The sequence below is a fragment of the Equus quagga genome, chromosome 1, assembly GCF_021613505.1.
Source record: "Equus quagga isolate Etosha38 chromosome 1, UCLA_HA_Equagga_1.0, whole genome shotgun sequence".
Taxonomy (NCBI): Eukaryota; Metazoa; Chordata; class Mammalia; order Perissodactyla; family Equidae; genus Equus; species Equus quagga.
Genome location: NC_060267.1, coordinates 75,780,833 through 75,800,590, shown reverse-complemented (window position 1 = coordinate 75,800,590; position 19,758 = coordinate 75,780,833). Strand labels below are relative to the sequence as shown.

The 19,758-nt window shown below is 44.4% G+C and overlaps 1 protein-coding gene across 1 annotated transcript in view; it reads left to right on the top strand.

Annotated features, from left to right (window-relative positions):
• FKBP15 (FKBP prolyl isomerase family member 15) overlaps nt 1-18,691 on the top strand; it is a 52,953-nt gene extending 34,262 nt beyond the window's left edge. The window contains exons 17-28 of the mRNA XM_046667347.1: nt 195-302; nt 756-850; nt 2,007-2,109; nt 7,039-7,210; nt 8,893-9,029; nt 10,704-10,859; nt 11,613-11,765; nt 12,750-12,875; nt 13,471-13,578; nt 13,851-14,521; nt 15,374-15,470; nt 18,052-18,691. Of these exons, the coding sequence (XP_046523303.1) occupies nt 195-302; nt 756-850; nt 2,007-2,109; nt 7,039-7,210; nt 8,893-9,029; nt 10,704-10,859; nt 11,613-11,765; nt 12,750-12,875; nt 13,471-13,578; nt 13,851-14,521; nt 15,374-15,470; nt 18,052-18,129 (2,004 nt within the window). The 3' untranslated portion in view covers nt 18,130-18,691. The remainder of the gene's footprint in view (nt 1-194; nt 303-755; nt 851-2,006; nt 2,110-7,038; nt 7,211-8,892; nt 9,030-10,703; nt 10,860-11,612; nt 11,766-12,749; nt 12,876-13,470; nt 13,579-13,850; nt 14,522-15,373; nt 15,471-18,051) is intronic.
• The last annotated feature ends 1,067 nt before the right edge of the window (nt 18,692-19,758 follow it).

Here is a 19,758-nt window from a genome sequence, read left to right as displayed (position 1 = left end):
TTCACAGTAGTTAGTTATTTCCCTAGAAGTTGGTTATTATATTGGGATCCAGTTAGCAGAAGAAAACTCTAGGTTACGTTAGAGATTGCCTCAGAAACTGGGTAGTCACCTCAGAAAAGTGGTCAGATTTTGGGTAAATTCTATTTCTTCATTTAAAAATTTCTCACAAAGTCTTTCTGGCACCCCTCTTGCAGGTTGATGAGTTACAGAAGCGTAGTGCTGGCAATTCCCTGCTCATTCCCAGCATGTCGGTTACAATGGAAACAAGCATGATTATGAGCAACATCCAACGAATTGTTCAGGTGAGAGTGATCGAGAACAGAGCACTCAGCCTGCAGGCCTTGCCCCTTTAGTCTCCCAAGACGTGCTACTCTTTAAAACCTCCACTCCCAAAGCAGAGAGCACGTGATAAATGCTATGCTGAGTTGGGAAATTCTGGAAAATCCATTATGGCTTAATTTGATCCAAGTAACTTATCACTGTCTGGTCGGAAGGAAACATTTCTTTTTGACGATCTTTCAGAATTTTGATTCATTTTATAGCCATTTCTATGTTTAATCTATTGGATATAGTGATTTGTATCCATCAGGTATAATTTGATGTGTTGTTTTAAGTATTATGTCTCTGTGGACATAAGTTCTAGTTTTTTGTCTCAAAATATGTAACAGTGTCCCCTGTCAGTTCAAGTTTATTCCCTTTTATCTGACACTTTTCTCTTAAAAACTTGTTATACATCATATATTTTGAATTTATAGGAGAACGAAAGATTGAAGCAAGAGATCTTTGAAAAGAGCGGTCGGATAGAAGAACAGAATGACAAGATTAGTGAACTGATTGAACGAAATCAGAGGTAATGACAGGTACGGGGCACTGGCTAAGACGGACAAAACGGTTTAACTTGTAAATGCCCCAGTTAAACAAACATGTTTATTTAGGGAAGTTTATATGTATTTCTGTTTCTGTTTCCTGCCTGTCACGTGAATTATTGCATGTTTCTGAGAGCTATTTCAGTAGAAAGAACTCAGTAGGCTGCGATGTAAGGCAGACCTGTGTTGGAATCCCGGCTCTGCTCCTCATTTGTTACGTGCTTTGGGCATTTTCTTTATTCCTGCTGGCCCTAGTTTCCTCATGTGTAAAAGTGGTGATAATATTTGGAAAATTCTTAGAAATACTCTGTCAACTCTTCTCTCTTCTTTGTGGGCTGACTCTATTTTATCAACCAGAACTCAACCAGAACTTCACTGATTTCCATATAAAACCCAAGCATTTTGTAATTTTTATAACTCCTTCTGAAGATTATGGGGGAGTCAAGGGAACATGGCACAGCAGATAGCATTTACTTAAAAAATCATTCTCTGGCAAGCCCTGGTGGCCTAGTGGTTAAGTTTGGTGTGCTTTGCTTTGGCAGCCCAGGTTCAGTTCCCAGGCAGGGACCTACACTGCTAGTCAGTGGCCATGCTGTGGCAGTGGCCCAGATACAAAATAGAGGAAGATTTGCAACAGATGTTAGCTCAGGGTGAGTCTTCCTCAAGCCAAAAGGGAAGATTGGTGATGGATATTAGTTGTCGCATAATAGGGTGAATCTTACCCAGCAAAGAAAGAAAGAAACAAACAAAAAAACTCCATTCTCCTGTATTTCTCTTCTCCAATGTCTCTTGTCTCCCACATGGTGTTTGTGTTTGTGTGTGGGGTGGCTTTCTTTTCTTCTCCCCTCTTCATTGAAGCCTCACTCCAATCTGTTTCCTCTCTCATCTCCCCCCGCCCACCCCGCCCATACCACACATGCTTCAAATTCCTCTCCTCTTCATTCTGCAAATCACTTCACCTCTGGTTCAGATTCCTGCCTCCAAATTTGATGGCTGCAGATGTAAGGAAAACCAAATGCTTTCAGATTGTTTTTGATGAAGATATAGGAGCCAGTGTTGTAAGGACTGAGTGTGCATTGGGTTGTGCCTGGTATACATTCAGTGCTTGATAAATGTTGACTTTTCCCCTATTTATTTCAGATATGTTGAGCAGAGTAACCTGATGATGGAGAAGAGGAACAACTCACTTCAAACAGCCACAGAAAACACACAGGCAAGAGTATTGCATGCTGAGCAGGAGAAGGTAAAGTAACTGGGGAGAGAAAGCCCGTCAGGATGTGTAGAGCTAAGGAGTGGGCTTGTGTACGTACTTACCAGTCTGCTTTCAGCAGAGTTTTTGCCATCATTGGGAAGAGAACTAGATATCTTCTGACAGGTTTCAATATATCTACCACCCAGAGTCTGTTTTATAATACGCTTTGCAATGAGTTGACTCAAAAACTATCACTCATCTGAGTAATTTAATTGAGGTAAGAATTATACGGCTTTTTAGAAACTAGTCAGACAATTCCTGTTATGGCACATAACAAGTGTTTTTAGTGAAATTTGAGGTTGTTTAGTTTGTTCCTTCATCTGAGTCTGCCAGAGCTTTTTAAAGTACTGCTGTTTGGGGCTGGCCCTGTGGCCGAGTTGTTAGGTTTGCACACTCCACTTCGGTGGCCCAGGAATTCGCGGGTTCAGATCCTGGGCGCAGACATGGCACCGCTTATCGGGCCATGCTGAGCTGGCATCCCACATGCCACAACTAGAAGGACCCACAACTGAAATATACAACTATGTACTGGGGAGATTTGGAGGGGAAAAGCAGAAAAAAAATACCAAAAAAAGAAGATTGGCAATAGTTGTTGGCTCAGGTGCCAGTCTTTTAAAAACAGTAAAGTACTGCTGTTTGACTTCAGTCAGTTTAGAATCAGGAAATTTGACCTCTTCCTGGAGTCGCTGTGAGGAAGACTCTAGTCGGTCTTGGGTTGGGATCAGCTGATTCTGAAGCCCGTTCCTCCTGTCTTTGCTCCGGTGACACTGTTTATCCGGAATGGATTCCCTGTTTGGGCTACCACTTCTCAACTGGCATTTCTCAACCCTTTCATCTGCTGTTTTCCCAGAGGTTTGAGAAATAGTTTATATTTTGTATTTGAATTGTTTTTGAAAACGTGAAGAGTTGGGTGGAACGCACTGTGTAACTCGTGGGGTTTACTTGCTTTCTCATGTTCTGGTAATGATGAGGACTCCTTACTTCTGTCTCATGCTAATATTCTTTGCGTTCTCTCCGCAAGTAGAGAACTGGCAAGTATCCTGGCAAGTAGTATCTTTGACCCTTTATCCTCAAATAAGCAATGCCTTGCCCTGCCCAGCTCTGTCCAGTCCTCAACTTGATTCTTTCCCATTGCTACTTTTCACCATCCTGTTTGTTGTGGCTGACCTCTAATGTCTAGGCCAAGATCGGCAGCCTGTGACATTGGTATCATTAAATAGTAATGGAGTCAATTTCACCACTCCACACTGAATGCACTCTTTACTGCTATTTCTCCTTCCTCTACTTTTATTTTCTCTCTCTTCCCTTTTTTTTTTTTAGTCCTTAGGCCTAGCAGGGGTACCCAAATATGTTGTTTCATCTAGCTGTTACTGTTCAAGTCTAAAATGATTACTATAGCTTATTCTAGATCACTGGGTCCCCAAACACCAGTCTGGCTGCCTCACAATCACTTGAGGAGCTTGATTAAAAACAAATATTCTTAAACCTCACCTTGAGGTTCTAATTCAACGTATTTAGCCAAGGTCCGAATCTGAACTTAGAAAAACTCCCCTTGATTCTGATACACAGCCAGGGAGGAGTCACAACTCTTGTCAGTGATTCCTTTTGCCACAATCTCTGGAGGTGGCAGCCAGGCGCCTTTGTTTTTAGTCAGTTCACCATGTGATTCTCATGTGGACTATCAGTGGGGTGTGTTCCATTCAAACTTTATTTACAAAAACAGGCTGCAGGCCTGTGGGTCAGTTTGCCAACCCCCTGAATTAGCTTATTAATCCACCCAAATGTTTCATATTGATAAACTCCAAAAGCGTCTGGCACAGTGCATTGAACCTGGTAGATGCTCTTGTTTGTAATAGCAAAAACAGCAGTGGTTACAACAGTAATAACAGCTAACATCTGTCAGCCCCCCACTAGGTTCCGGCGCCATGCTTTACGCATGTCTGTTGGAGAGCATCTCCTGGGCTGAGTATGACTGTGCTTGATGAGTCAGATGCCAAGTACCACATGCTTCGCTTGCTCACCTTTATTTCAGTGAAACTTTGCAAGCCTCGACTCTCCCCTGTTTTTCTTTTGATACACTTCTTAATTACTTAACAGTCTTCCCTGTGGTCTCTCCTCATAAAGGGTGCTAATTAAGGTCCTTTCGTCCCTGGAGGCAGTTCCCTGCCTTCAAACACAACTCATAAACTTATGGTTAAGTGCTCGATGAATATATGATATGGCAAATGAAATTAATCGTTTTTCTCTCTGACAGAGTTAATATTTCCACATGAAACCATGGGCTAATGGTAAAACTGGAAGAGCTATTAGAGGTCATCTAGTTTAACCTTCCTATTTTACAAAGGGCAAACTGAGGCCCAGAAAGAGTAGAAGACTTGCCCAGGGTCTCACTTCCAGTCAGCTTTTTCCTTTGTCACTTTACGGTCTCTCTTTGGTACCATTTTTCTGCTTTTAACTTGAATCTTTTTTTCACTTGTTTTTCCGAATTCTTGGTGGTTCTTGTTGTTGCTTTCTTTCCCCAGCTCTCCATGTCAACAACAGAATTTGACCCAGGGTGGGAACCAGGGAGCCATCCCATCCATCGTGTATGTTTTTGGTATTTTCCTTTCTGACTTGATGTTGCCAACCTTTACTTTTTAAAAAAATTAGAATCATACACACACATATATGTATTCACACATACTTTTTTCTGATTCTGAAAGTTGTATCTGTTCATTCTAGAAAATTTAGAAAATACAGGTAACCAAGCATAAAATATAATTTGCCCGTAATCCTCCCACTCAAAGATCACCATTGTGAATGTATTATTCATCCCTTCACTGTTTTCTCTATGCACATACATGCGTGTCTGGTTGAGAGTATTATTTTTCACGCTTCTAATAGGCCTTTCTATATAAGGACCTGAGATAAAAAGAGCTTTTGAGTGACTTTCCACTCTGCTTGTCCTTTGGTGAGAGAGGGACCATCATCCCACTGCCTGACCTCTGGGATTCATCCCCTCCAGTGGTCTTAGCCTCTGCAAGCCCTTGTGCAAGTGGTCCTCGCTCGATATTAGTGAACTCTCGAGCCACGAGTAGATGCAGAGCTCTCTGAGCATTGTGTTAGTTCAGTGTCCATTAGGCCATTTGGGCAGGACAGTGAGTAAAACTTATTCTACTTGGGGCAGATGAAAACCCCTCTTCTTTCTAGAAGTTCTAGCTGCCATTGTCCTCTGTGTTTAACAGTGAAAACCTGAGGCTGCTGAACAGCGAAAATAAGTGTCGTAGAGCTCACTCTAAAGGTGGCATATTGTTGAAGAAAAATAATTCTGATACTTATTAAAAGAGTAAGGAAGACGTTATTCAAGACTGTTGCAGTAGGGGAGAAAGATTGGGCTCAACTCCAAATACAGTAAGGGCAAGTGGGGGATTTATAGCTAAGGAGCAGGGTGAGGGGGTCAGTGGATGGAAAATTACCAAGAGGAGACATCATGGATGGGGGGATTCTTCTAACCTGACCTAATAGGATTCTTGCTAAAGACAGGCCTTAGCTGTCAAAGGTGGGGCATGAAGAACGTGATCAGATATCTAAGGGAGAGATTCTCTCTAAACTGACTTAGCAGGATTTGTGTTACAACTGGGCCTGGTCAGGCCGAAGACAGGATGGAAGGTCAAGGGCTCAGAGGAGCCTGCCTGAAGGTTGGTCCCGGAGAGAGTCTTTGTCACTGTACTCACAGATACTCATTCATAGCATATTTCTTTTTATTTTATATACAGTTTTAATTTGTTTTATTTCCCCACCTTTAGGAGAACCAAAATATCAGATTTTGAATGAAAGCCAGAAAACTTACAAAGGCTTTGGAATAAATAAGTTTAAAACTGCGGTGCGCACAGTCAATACCCTAAGAAGGGACCAGTGTCATAAGAAAGTGGACAACTGTAACACTGTGTGTCAAGTATAATAGTGTAGGAGGAGTAGGGTGGTAGCAGTGTCACAGCACAGGAGAGACAGGCCAACCCCATAAATATGTGGCTGTCCAAAAATCAGACTAGTCGGCAGTGGAGCAGCCCATCACGGCCCTTCCTGTCGTCTCATCAGTGCAGGTACAGCGAGTGTGGTGTTTGGTATGTGTTTACCCTTCTTGTTTATTGACCATTCTTGTCATCATCATTTGTATCATCACCCTTAATACACAGAATATCATTAGAGGGTTTTCCAGGGTCGTCATTTTGGTTTCATCAGCTCCTGTTCGGCTAGTACAGAGCATCATTTAAAATACATTGAGCAGTCAAAAAAGTTGAAAGATTCCCTTCTTTATTTGCTGTGTTCTTCTAAGAATCTCCAAAGCAATTACTCTCACGTGTCTGATCTTTACATTATAGTACTACTACGGAGAAATTATAGACTCAGAAGTTGGTTGCCAGTGGAGGCATTCAGTTTAAATTTTAAAATATCCTTTTCTTATTAAAAAAATACATATTGTTCGTAGAAAAGTTAGAACACAGCAAGAATACCATTTCTCATGTATCAGGTTGGTAACATTTAACAGTAGGTTATGACTGTATCCCATGCCATTAACTGTTCCTTCACAGCACCATTCTAATATTTGCGTATAGGATAGATGTATCATAATTTGCTTAAGCCCATTTTTCAGCATTTTTTCATTCTTTTTCAACTATAAACAGTGCTGTATTGAACATCCTTGTAGCAGGTTTTTGTAATCTTGCTTAATATTTCCTAAGGACAAATTTCTGCAAAGGAATTCCTGAGTCAGAGACTTTGCAGATTATGAAGGCGTAATTTTGGTTTAATACAGATTGAAGGTGGCCTGAGGTCGCTTCCTACCAGTTCAGTCAGCATGGAGTATGTGAGGTCAGGTCTTCACTTAGAGACAAGGAACACCCATGTTTAAAGTGACATCATGCTTTGTTACTTATTCAGGCCAAGGTGACAGAAGAGTTAGCAGCAGCCACCGCGCAGGTCTCTCATCTGCAGCTGAAAATGACTGCTCACCAAAAGAGGGAAACCGAGCTGCAGCTGCAGCTGACCAACAGCTTGAAGGAGACAGACCTCCTCCGGGGCCAGCTTGCCAAACTGCAGGCAGAGCTCTCGGGTATGTCCATGGTGGAGGGGCTGGAACTTTGACCTTTTAAACTTAAGGAATTCAACAGTTTCCTTCCTCCCAGGCCGTTTGGCATAACGCTCAGGAAGTTTGTGAAGGACTGAGCCAAAAATCAAGGTGGACCAGTGTAAACCTACATGATTGACATAAGGGACAACAACAGAACTGACTGTGCATTTAGAGTTGATCAGTGGCCGCAGTTCCGCTTTGTTTGGGAGAGTGTCGCCTTCAGTATCTTTGGTACTGTAACTGGCCTCATAGGCCTGGACGAGTTCGTGTGTTCCTGGAACTCGTGGCTCAGTGGAAGTCGACACTTCAGGAGGAGGTGCTTCCTGTGGTGGTTGCCTCTTTCCTAGAGGGTGGATCGCAGCCCTTCAGCCCGGCACTCAGGGCCTCTCCAGCTTGGCTTTTTCCTGTTCCGTTGCTCAGTTCCTCCTGGCTCTGGGCTTATTAATCAGCCTGCTGCTGCTTCAGCACATCCTGCAGTTCCTGTCTTGCTTTTTATTCCTCCTGTTCTCTGGACTTGGTGTGCTCACCGTCACTAATACTTACCTTCACTTCTCTCCAAAATATGCCTCTTTCAGAAAGTTTCCCAGTTTCTTCTAGAATATTTGATCTCCTTTAAAATCCTTCTTGTCTCTGAATGCATTATGATGACCATTAGCAGAGTTAGCCTTTGATAAGTGCTATTTATGTGTCTGTTTTTCCTGGTGAATGCAAGCCTCTGGAGGGCAAAGATGGCGTCTTGCTCATCTTTGTGAAGTCCTTTCCTCCAAATTAGTGTAAGTTCAGTGCCCGGCCAGAGGTGCTGCTCAAGACATGGGGATTTGAGTGAAGATTTGTGAAGAAGACCAGCATGTTGATTCATCCGCCTCAGTGTATAGAAACAAATGTGGGAGGCACAGATGGGACCAGTGGGCGGGGTGTAGCTGGAGCAGCAGCCAAGTCGGGAAGAAGCCAAGTTGACTTTCGTGAAAAGAAAGCTAAAAAACACAGATGTCACTTGGTAAACTGATACCTTGAAGATAAATCCCTTCCATTTTAGAGCATCACATGGGTACCCATGAGGGATAGTCTTAGATTTGAATGTCATACAGATATCCTCTTCTGTTTGTGTGGTGCCCTAGGATAATTTCCGCAAGAGCACCTTAAGGGTCTCAAAAATTTTCCAAACAAAATTAATTTTGATGTGTTATATTTTAAGAAATATACCAAATTGCTTTATTTGAGAGGGGACGTTTTGAAAGTAAACTCCTGGTAGAATGTCTGAGCTACCAAGAAAGTTGAGAATATCTTCGCCAGGCAGTGAGAAAGGGCCTGGACCAATACTAATACACAAAGATCTGTGTGGTATGTTGAGACGGTGACTGAAATGGAATTGTGGGAGTGATGTTTGAAGGTGGTCTCTGACTGCTTGGAACATTTCTTTTCCGTTTGGTATGTGTAGAGGTGACACATGTTTACAGAGATAAATATGGGTTGGTGGAGGAGTCAGTTGATGGCTCGGTAAACCTATTGCTGGTCAGTGAAATGATGCTGAAGGAAGTGAGTGGAAGACGCTTGTGTGGTAGGATGGGGAGATGGGAGTGCAGCTCTGAAGGAGCTGCTGGGATGCTGTATAGCCCACCGCAGCTCTGCTTCTACAGCCGAGTCTCTCTGCTCGTATATCCCAGAGCTCCAAGAAACCTCTGAGCAAGCACAGTCCAAATTGAAGAGTGAAAAGCAAAGCCGGAGACAGCTGGAACTTAAGATGACGTCCCTGGAGGAGGAGCTGACTGACCTTCGAGCTGAGAAGGAGTCTCTGGAGAAGGTAAGTTCTACAGCCGAAGTTGCTCTGTTGGACCAAGTGGCCAGGATTAACTGTTGAATAAACATTGTATTTTTCTTTTAAAAATAACAGTAGCATGTGCTCATTATAACAAATGCAAATAATACAGAAAAGTATAAAATAAAAAATAAAATTTCTTTTTCCCTGCTAATTTCATGCATTAGAGGTACCAACTATAAACTGTGTATGATTATCCTTCCAGATTGTTGACTCTGTGTATAAAACATATATACACTCACTAAAACATAATACACAAAACGTACAGTGATATCATTCATTAACAGTAAGATCATGTTTAATGCTCTTTTCTTTTTATCTCATGGACAATGTACTAATAAGAATGAGATTGTTCTTTTTAACTACTGCATAGTAGTCTACTGTGAGGCTGTATCATTAATTTATTCGCCTATTGATGGATATTTCTGTTTCTATTTTTTCAAGCATTGCTGTGGACATCCTTGTACTATAACTATTTTTGTGAATTCATTTGAGCATTTCCATAAAATGGATTGCTTGAATTAGAATTGCTGGATCAGAGGAAATGCTACACATCTACATTTTTAAAATAAATATTGCCAGATTACCCTCAAAGAAGTGTGCTCACTTACACTTCAGCACTGCGTGAGCAAACCCATTTCTCTGTACTTTTTCCAACTCTGCATATATCAGTTTTTCTAATCTTTATAGTCTGATAGGTAAAATATGCTATCTTGTTTTACTATGTATTTTTGTTAGTAGTAAAGCTTTCATATGTTTAATACCTATTTGTATTTTTTCTGTGAATTCTCTCTTTAATGTCCTTTGCCCTCTTTCCTATTGTAATATTAGTTTGATTTGTAAACGCTATTAAGGGTATTAATCCTTTGTCAGTGATAGATGTTACAAATATTTTTCTCATTTGCTGTTTAACTTTATGTGTAGTATCTTTTGTTGTGTTAAAATTTTAATATCAGAGTAATACTAGCCCCATTGAACAAAGTGGGACTATTTCTTTCTTTTTATATGTTCTGGAACGGTTAACTATGAAAAGAACAAATAATTTTCTGAGGTTTCAGTAAAACCCTCTAGTAAAGCACTTTTGGCTTAGCACTTTTTTAGGGGATAAATCTTGGTCTGCATTTCCAGTTTCTTCCATGATTTTATTAGGTTTTTAAAAACCCATTCCTTCTGATTTTTTGGCTGTTTTCTGTATCTCATTCTTATAGATACCACTGCAGTGACCACTATGTGTAACACACAATCTTTATAAAGATGATTTATTGCTTCCTTAAGATAAATTATAATTTGTCGAATTTCTGGGTTTGCGTATTTTGAAAGTCCTTTCACAGGACTGCCAAACTGCCGTCCAAAGAGAGAATATCCATTTATTTTCCTACCAGCAGGGTGTCCATCCACTTCCCTGTTCCTCACCACTGTTCAGATGTTCCCCATCTCTTAATAGAATGGTAGATAAAACTCTTCTTGTTTCCCTTCTTCTTGTCACAATTTTTCTCACCCGGTAGCCAACAATGTTAAATGTATAGGGAAAATTAAACTAAAAATTGAGTTGTTTTTAAAAATGTAATAAGGACTCTGAGGTTAACTGCCACCACCACCACCATCTCATTTATCCTCTATAAAACAGCTAGAGCTGATGATGGTTCTCTTGTTCCTAAGAACCTCTCAGAAAGGAAAAAGAAGTCAGCTCAAGAGCGCTGTCAGGCTGAAGAGGAGATAGACGAAATTCGCAAGTCCTACCAGGAGGAATTGGACAAACTTCGACAGCTCTTGAAAAAGGCTCGGGTGTCCACAGACCAGGCCACCGCAGAGCAGGTAATGGAAAACTGAAGCACTTTGGAAATAAAAGGAAGCCAGGACGGACTCAGAAAAGCTTCTAGTTGCTTCCTTATTCTTTAGGCTGACATTTCTCATAGTTGATGCTCTCACTTTGGAGAAAGGTGGAAGAAGGCAATCCAGATATATGCAGATAAGCCAGATGTCAAATGGAGAATGTTCTTTCCTTTTTTAAAGCTTAGTGAAAATTTACTTATATAAGTAAAACATGGGGGGGGGGGGAAGAATTCCAAACATGATAAGGCCAGTGTCGTCAACCACCAGACACCATCCTTCAGGCACATTATCATCCTTGAAAAGAAGAGATTTATTTAGGTAATCAGGCAGGTAAACCAGGGAGAGTGTCAGGATACAGCCGGATCTCGTCCATTTGACAGCAGCCTTCCTCCTTGTAAGTTCATAAATTCATGTTTGTATGTTTAATTAGAGTGAATTGGTTCCCTCAGTTTGATCACCTCTGGGAATTTTGACAGGAACGTTTCTTCTGAACCTATGAAGCTGAGGGCCGGACCCTGAAAAGTATGATGACATTATTGCCCTGCCCTCTAGGGACTGTCTGGACAGTCACACCTTTATCTGATTGGAGTATCTTTCAAAGTAATCAAGGTCTTTCAGATGGTTGTTTCCCTGTTAAATCTGGGCTGTTAGCTTACTTTTTTTTGCCTTATAAAAGATGGGCTTCCCTAGGAGTGACTGGATCCCCCAGGTATGGTGATTACTCTCTCTTGGCAGCTGTCTCTAGTCCAGGCTGAGCTCCAGACCCAGTGGGAAGCGAAGTGTGAACATCTGTTGGCCTCCGCCAAGGATGAACACCTGCAGCAGTACCAGGAGGTGTGTGCGCAGAGAGATGCCAACCAGCAGAAGCTGCTCCAGCTGCAGGAAAAGGTAGGTGTTTTCCTGGGCCAGAGGGCGTAGGCAGCCCAGTTAATTTGAGGCAAACAGGTTGTTTGAGTCTTGTAGATCCTTTTGAACCTAAAAGATGTTAATAGCTTGAAAACAAAACCAGACTTGTTCAGCTCTTAGTTCTTCGGTAATCTTTCCCATACTTGTTTGGGCTGACAGGTCAGTGACCTAGAAAAAGAAAAAGCAGCATAGTTTTCTGGAACATGTTTTCCATTATTATTTGATCCTTCATATGTTAAGCAAATACTTATTGTGTGCCAGTTGTGTTCCAGGCACTGTGTTAGGAGAAGGGCTTATAAAGAACTTTGCCCTCAGGAACCTCACAGTCAAGAAAGGGGGAGAGAGAGAAAGAAAGAGAAGCATTAAGTGCTGTGAGGCCCAGAAGAGGAAGTGCATAGGGAAGCAGAGCAAAGAAGGACAAGCAGCTTTGGTCAGGTGGAGAAGGCGGCAGATAATCCTGGGCAAAGGCACCGATGGGATGGAGCGTGGGGATGGTGGGCCATCTGGCATAAGACGAGAGAGACAGGAGATGGCTTAGGGCCATGCTGTGAAAGTCCCCATATCTGGAGGTCATTTTCTCCTTCAAGTAGCCAGCTGAAAATCTGTGATTCAGAGATGAGGCAGGCAGTCTTAGAAGTGAATAGGTTGTTTCTCATGTCCAGTGTTCATATCGCTATGTGAATAGAGTTATACCCCTCTTTTTTCATTTTATTCTTGACCTGATTAGGAATGAGGCAAATGGCCTTGTTGGGAAAGTGGAGGAGAAGTTGTGAGTTGAGACTGAGTGATGAGGAAATAGAATGTTCTGAGTCAGCAGGCCTGGAGTCGGGGTGGCTGGTGTGGACAGCAGCAAACCCCTGTGAGGTTAACACATGATTCTTAGATGGTTCTCCTCGCCCTGGGATTCCTGACTTTCACCTCTAGTCCAGGTTCCCGAGGGCATAGCCACATCTGTTCATTTTGCAGTGCTCAGCCCTCCAGGCCCAAGTCACAGCCCTGACAGAGCAAAACGAACACCACCTCAGGGACCTGGAGAAGAACAAGTCCCAGATGTCTGGGGTTAAAGCTGCTGCTTCTGACCCCTCAGAGAAGGTGAGCTTGTATTTTGAAGAAGCAGAAAACCGTGTCATCTCAAGAGATTGAATGTGCATGTCAGGTATTCAGAAAGAATGTGGCCAGTTTGTTGTGTTGATAACTTTTTTCTTAACTTGAGCAATACAGATAATACTTGTCTGACTTAAGTAAAAATTAACCCTTTGGAACCTGTCACTTTGGCGTCAAACCCCAAAGGGCCCTATCCTGAGGTTGTGGCAGATGTGGGAAGTGCCTCTACATCACGGGAGAGGAGTGGGCAGTGTGCCCAGCATCTCCTAGCCCGTGGCAGCTCTAATGGTAGTCGTGGTGGGAGGGAGGCATCAATAAATGCAGCCCTGGGCACATGTACCACAGCTTTCCTGTCCTTGATGGCCCTCCTGTCAAGTGCTGCTCATTATTTAACATTGTCCTCTCCACAGTGACAGCCTGCAGTGTCTCAGAGGTTCATGGCCAGCTGTGTTCCTCTGCAGAGTTCTAAGTGGCTTCATTCAAGCCTTGCAGACCCCTCTCTGGAATTTACATGCATCCCTTACCACTTAATTTTGGCAGCTTGCATTTTGATACTGTTTTCTCTCCCCACATCTTCATGCAGGTCAAGAAGATCATGAACCAGGTATTCCATGACTTGCGGGGAGAATTTGAACTGGAGGAATCTTACGATGGCAGGACCATTCTGGGAACCATCATGCATACAATCAAGGTACAGCCAGTGGTTGCTTGATGCATTGAAATGGGTATCTTGTTGCTAAGTACCTTCTAAGGGATCATCAATAAAAAATTATTCATGACGGTTCATCAGTAATTGGGATGCCTGGAATGACTTTTATCTGGACAGATATGGGCAGTCTCCGATGAGAGGAAGAAGCAGTCATTTGAACTAGATGACCAGTTGTGTCAGTAAGGACTGAAGGGCTAGGAGTGGCTGCTGTTTTCCTGTCAGTGACCATCTCCTCTTCCTTGGCTTTTGAGCAGATGGTGACTCTTCAGCTGTTAAACCAGCACGAGCGAGAGAAGGGAGAGAGCAGCCATGAAGAAGAGGAAGGAGGAGAGGAGCGGCCTCCAGGACCTTCCCAGGAGCAGTCAGTCTCAGCCAGTTCTGGACTGTCTCAAGCAGCCCTGAATAGGGAGAGGCGGGAGTCCTCCATGGAGTCGTCAGAGCATGCAGTCGAGGGAGCTGTCCAATTGCCTCCTCAGGCCCTCTCCTGTCCCCAGAATGATATACAGAGAAGAGAAGGGGAGCCCTCAGAAGCAGAGGCGCTCTCGGAGATGAAGGGTGATTCCCTCCCACCGGAACTGGCTTGCATCCCCTCCCAAAGAGCTCTGGGGCCCCCGACTTCAATTCCCCCGAAGCCTCCGGGCCCTGTAACTGTGGACTCTGAGTGTGAGGAAACACTTGCTGCCAGCCCATTGGGAAATCCCTGTGTTGGGGAGCAAGAAAGCTCCCCGAGACTGTCCCTGACTTCAGACCCCGAGAAGGGGAACCCACTGGCCTTAGGGCCTGAAAGTCCAGGAGGAGAGCCTCAGCCTCCAGAACTCAAGAAAGAGGAGGCTGTCACTAGCTCTGCTGGTCCCTCCAAGGAGTTATCGAACCCAGAGGCAGGTTCTCCAGCTGCAGGAGCAGCCCCCTGTACCCAGCATTCCAGGTATGTGCCCCGGAGCAGAGTTTCAGGAACAAGGTGGCTGTGTGGAGGTTGTCTCTGGTTTTTCCAGGGCTGGCAACTCATCCTCAGAAACTGACTTGACTCACTGGTTCACTTATTCATTCCTTCATTTGTGTATTTATTCAACAATACCTACTATGTCACAGGTTCTGTGGTAGGCCCCATGATAGTGTGGTAAGCAAGGCAGAGTTGGTTCCTGAGTTAAGGAGCTTATAGTCTAGTGGGGAGGACAAATACTTATATACTATAAGAATATGATAAGTGCTTAAAAAACAAAACAAAACAGGATGTATAATAGAGAATAAAGGGGGAGTTGTTCTACTTTGAGTGGTTAGGGAAGGATTCTGAGAAGGTCACGTTTAAACTGAAACCTGAGGCTGGAAAGGAGCCTTCCCTGCCAACAGCGGGAGGGAGAGATGGCAGAAAGCAAGGACAGCATGTGCAGAGGCCCTGCAGAAGGAGGGGACGTGACACAATCAAGGAGCTAAAAGAGGGACAGTAAATAGGAGGAGAGTGGTATTAAGCTGAGGTCGAAAAACTCCGTAGGGACCAATTCACGTGAGATTTTGTGTCACTGTTAGCAGTTTGGACTTTATGTACAACGAGAAGCTATAAAAGGGATTTAAGCAGAAGAGCGATGCGGTCTGATTAGTTAGCCTTACAAGCTCGCTCTGGCTGCAGGTCATGGAGGGAGTCCAGAGCACTGGGAGGCCAGTGAAGAGATGGGATCTCCTGGTGGTTACCACAGCTCTTGGCCTCTCACCCCAGAGCCTGTGGGCACTGTGGCCTGGAGCAGGAACAACATTTTCTGACTTGATCTTCTTGATTTTTCAGTCTCTCTGGGGATGAAGACGATGAACTGTTTAAAGGGGCAACTCTGAAAGTTCTGAGACCCAAAGCACAGCCCGAGGAGGAGGATGAAGACGAGGTGGTAAGGAAATCCCAGGCGCTGCCGAGTCCTCTTGCCACCACCTGGGGACCCTTCCCCACTGGCTCTGAGAAGAGACATGGAGTCTGTTGGTGGCCCACTCCCTGGGCGCTGTGTGCAGGGCCCTGTGGGAGCAGGCTTGGGGCTGGGAGGGGGCAGCTCGGTAAGCAGAGTGGGGATGGTCAGATACCACTTTATTCTTGAAAAGGGGTCATAATCTCTGTCCACACAGGAATTATTTCCACTTAAAGTGAAGAAAATTTGGCTGCTAAAGCCTCAGCTTTCCTCAGATCCACTAGGATATTATATTTTAGAGTTGGAAAGGACTTTGAGGATCTTGTCTGGCATCCTTATTCACAGACAGACTGAGCCTCAGGAGGATGATTTGCCTAAAGCCACAGAGGGAGTTCATGGCGGAGCCAGGCCTAAAACCCAGGCTCCTACTAAGGCCACCTGTTTCTGAGCAATCTCTGCTTCCTCGGCCTGCTTTCCAACCTGCTGTCTTGTTTTGTCATCACAATGTGCCAGGGCAGAAAATGAGTTAAGGGCTGATAGCATCGCCTCGCTTTACAAAGCTCCAGAGTGAAGGCCAGGAGGGCGAGTCGCTGCCTGGATCAGACCCCAGTTCTTGCACCTTCCCTTCCCCATTGTGCGAAGTTAAAGCATTCCTGGCTGTCACTGGGGCATTCGACTGCTGTGATGGGAATTGCACTAGAGTGAAACGTTGGTGGAGAGCACAGATCAGCTTCAGGCTCAGTCTGTCCCCAAGGACAGAAATATGAGGTGAATAGGGGCAAATTCTGTCCTCTCATGTGTTAACCAGAGTAGGTTTGCCTTTTGCCAAAACCTTGGGGAAGAGGCAGTGACAGAACTGAGATCCAGCTTGTGTGTACCAGACTGTCCCCTCTTGCCTCTGTTCCTCTGGGGAAAGTGCACCAGTTCTTCCTGTTAGCCTTCCCAAGAATTAAATTTTCATTTGAGAATTCTGAATATGAATTCTGCACTTAATAACAAAGAACAAAGGGGCTGGCCCAGTGGCACAGTGGTTGAATTTGCACATTCCACTTCTGCGGCCCAGGGTTTGCTGGTTCGGATCCCGGGTGCGGACATGGCATTGCTTATTGGGCCGTGCTGTGGCAGGTGTCCCACATATAAAGTGGAGAAGGATGGGCACAGATGTTAGCTCAGGGCCAGTCTTCCTCAGCAAAAAAGAGGAAGATTGGTGGCAGATGTTAGCTCAGGGCTAATCTTCCTCAAAGAGAAAAAAAAGATCAGAAAAACCAATTGAGTATCCCAAGTGACTGCCCTAAATATAGTTGGAATTTTTAAATTAGCAGTATATTATTGGTATTAATACTCTTACCATGAAGTTAACTTCTATTTCTTGGGTACTCTGAAAACTACTTCACAGAGATTCTCATTTAATCCTCTAGTAACCCTGTGAGGTAGGTACTTTTATCCCATTTTATAGAAAAGAGGACTGAGGCTCAGGGAGGTTAAATAACATACCCAAGGTTATATAGCTGGGTCAAAGTTATATAGCTGGTAAATGTAGAGCCAGAACCTTAGCGGGAACAAAACAGAAACAGCAAACCACATTTTAAAATCCTGTGCTGTCAGAGTTTAGAGATCACTTAACGATACCCAGAGAGAGATACAGGTCTGTTGGTCGGTGGTGGAGATGGGGTTAGCCTAGAGACCTCTGAGTGTCACTCTGCCTTCCATTTGGCCAGCCTTGTGCATACTCATCCTGAGCCAGAGTAACTCACAGGGCAAAAGCACCTTCGTAGAGAATACTGAGTGTGTGCGCATCTCCAGCATCAGCCCCGCTACCCCCATGGGACCTGTGCCCTGCCAGTCCAGAAGAAAAAGGCTAGGGGCTGAAATCATGAAAAGCGAGGAGCGTCTCCTCCGTGGCCTGTTAATCCCCCTTATCCCCCTACCAGGTTGGAGGGCGAGGGAGGGGCCAGTGAGACCAGGGGTGTGGGAGGCTGTGGCCCTGTGTTCCTGGGCTTTCTTCATCTCTTGGGATTCTCCACTTGGTAATGTAATCAAGCCTCTCAGTTCGACTCTCTCAAATGGTGGGGCCACGTCCAGAGCCAGACAGGCCACTTTTAGGCCACACCAAGTGTTTTTTCAAATGTGACTGTATTCTTCAACCTCCCTTCATCTTCCTGCATCCTCCTCCCTTAGGGCTGCTCTGCTTCTCTGTTTCTTTCTCTTACTCCCATCTCTCCCCTTCGACCCTTCCTTCCGCACACGGAATCTGTAAGTTATCGCATGAGAGGAAGCCTGTCAAATCAATACATGTGCTTCACAAATAAATGACAAAATCAGCCAAACAGAGTTGGTCTTCTTGTCTGTGTTGAAAGATTGCCTCCCTTCTCTGCAGGCTCGTCTCAGCTTTTTCTGGAAGCCTAGGTTTGCTGGCCTCAGGCTTAGTCCTTTCAGTAAAACCCTAACCAACACCCTCCTTTCCAACCTGGAGCCGGGAAGAGATGTTGGCTCACCTCACCTTGCCGAGGTGGGAAGTCTATTGGTGCGGGGACAAGAGAGGACTGACTGCTCTTTCCTGTTTTGTCAGAGCATGAAGGGACGCCCGCCCCCAACACCCCTTTTTGGAGATGATGATGATGACGATGACATTGACTGGCTGGGATGAAGACCCAGGAAACTGGTGCAAAGGCTTGTCCACCACCCCTTCCCTAAGCGTGATTTTGCACAGCCAGCCCTGGGTCTAGACGAGCCCCAGGGTGAGGTGAAGGTGAGCATTCTGAGGACAGGAGTTCAGATATCTGAGTTAGCCAGCTTTGGAGCCCCCGCCCGGCCGAGTGAAGAGGACGATGAGCCTGTCTTCAGAACGCTGGGCTTGTCATTTCAGCAGGCGACCGCGGTCCCACCTCGATTTGGAGGAAGGGCTGGTAGGTTCCCCTCCAGCTGGCCACCTACAAGAGTCTGCCCTCCTCCAAGCGTTTTCTTCTTTTCACTAACTCTCAAACTGATCTGCCTCCCAGTGCTCAACTCTGCCCCAGCAGCAGGACCTGTCACCTGGGGTGAGGTGTCCCTGGTGGAACCAAGGATGGATTATATCATCTAAACCCCGGTTCAGTTAACAGCCTTGCCTGCAATCCTGGGACATGTATCTTTTCTTTGCCTTAAATCTGATACAAGAGGTCAATGAATATTTGAAATTAACTAAAATAAATGTCTTTATTGACACTTGGCTCAAGCTGTTGGGGAGAAACTGAATTTGGTTCTAAGGGCTGTCTGTGCTCCTCTCTGGGAACTAAGGGTAGGAGTTGTAACAGATGTGGGTCAGTTAACATGCATAAAAGCAGTGTGACATATTCCCTTTGGTACCTAACCCTGGAACTTTAGGTGTTCAAAGAAAGTCACCACTTTGCTATCCTAGCTCATCTCAGCCGCATTAAGGCTCAGGGCATTGTGGTTGTCTGAGGACCAGTTCTGTCATCCACTCACTCATGCAGACTTGGTTCTATACCCTAGGAAGCCTGCAGAGAAGGTGGAAGGGTCCCTGCATTCCACTGTCATCCATCATGGCACCTAAAGATTCTTCACTTAGAGAGCAGCTTCCATTCCCTCTGAACTTGGGCCCAGGACTGGTGAGGAGAACAGTAGGGAGAAAAATATTCATGATCATTTTACTTATTCTGGGATCTTCCAAAGACCATGCAACTAGTCTTCAAAAAGTAGAATCATTTAATAAAAATGTTTCCTGATTTTAAATGTTTATAAGAACCCAAATTCCACTTCATCTGGCCTGACATCATCTTTGTGATGACAGCTTTGAGCCTGTCTCCCATATGTGGGGCTGGGAGGCAGCAAGAACTAGCATTTACTGGATTTTGTTGTGTGACAAATGGCACTGTTGTTCAGCAGTTTACACACACTGTCTCATCTCCAGCAACCCCTGCAGAAGTCACTCTTATCCCCATGTACAAAGGCAGCCCGACTGTCCAGCTCTGCCACTTATTAGCTGGGTGACTTTCTTTAACTTCTCTGTGCCTCAGCTTCCTCATCTCTAAGACAAGGACAAAAGTAGTTTCTACTTTGTTGTGGGGATTAAATGCATTAATATTGTAAAGTGCTTAGAACACTGCCTGGCACATCAACAGGACTACAGAGGTGTTTGTTCAATTGAAAAAAAATTTAAGTGGAGAAAACGCCACCTCTTGTGACTTGGCTCTGAAGAATGTTGAAATGCCTCCTGCATCTAACCATATAAGCCTCTCTCTAGAGCACAGATCTTTTAAAAGCCCTCTCTACTATA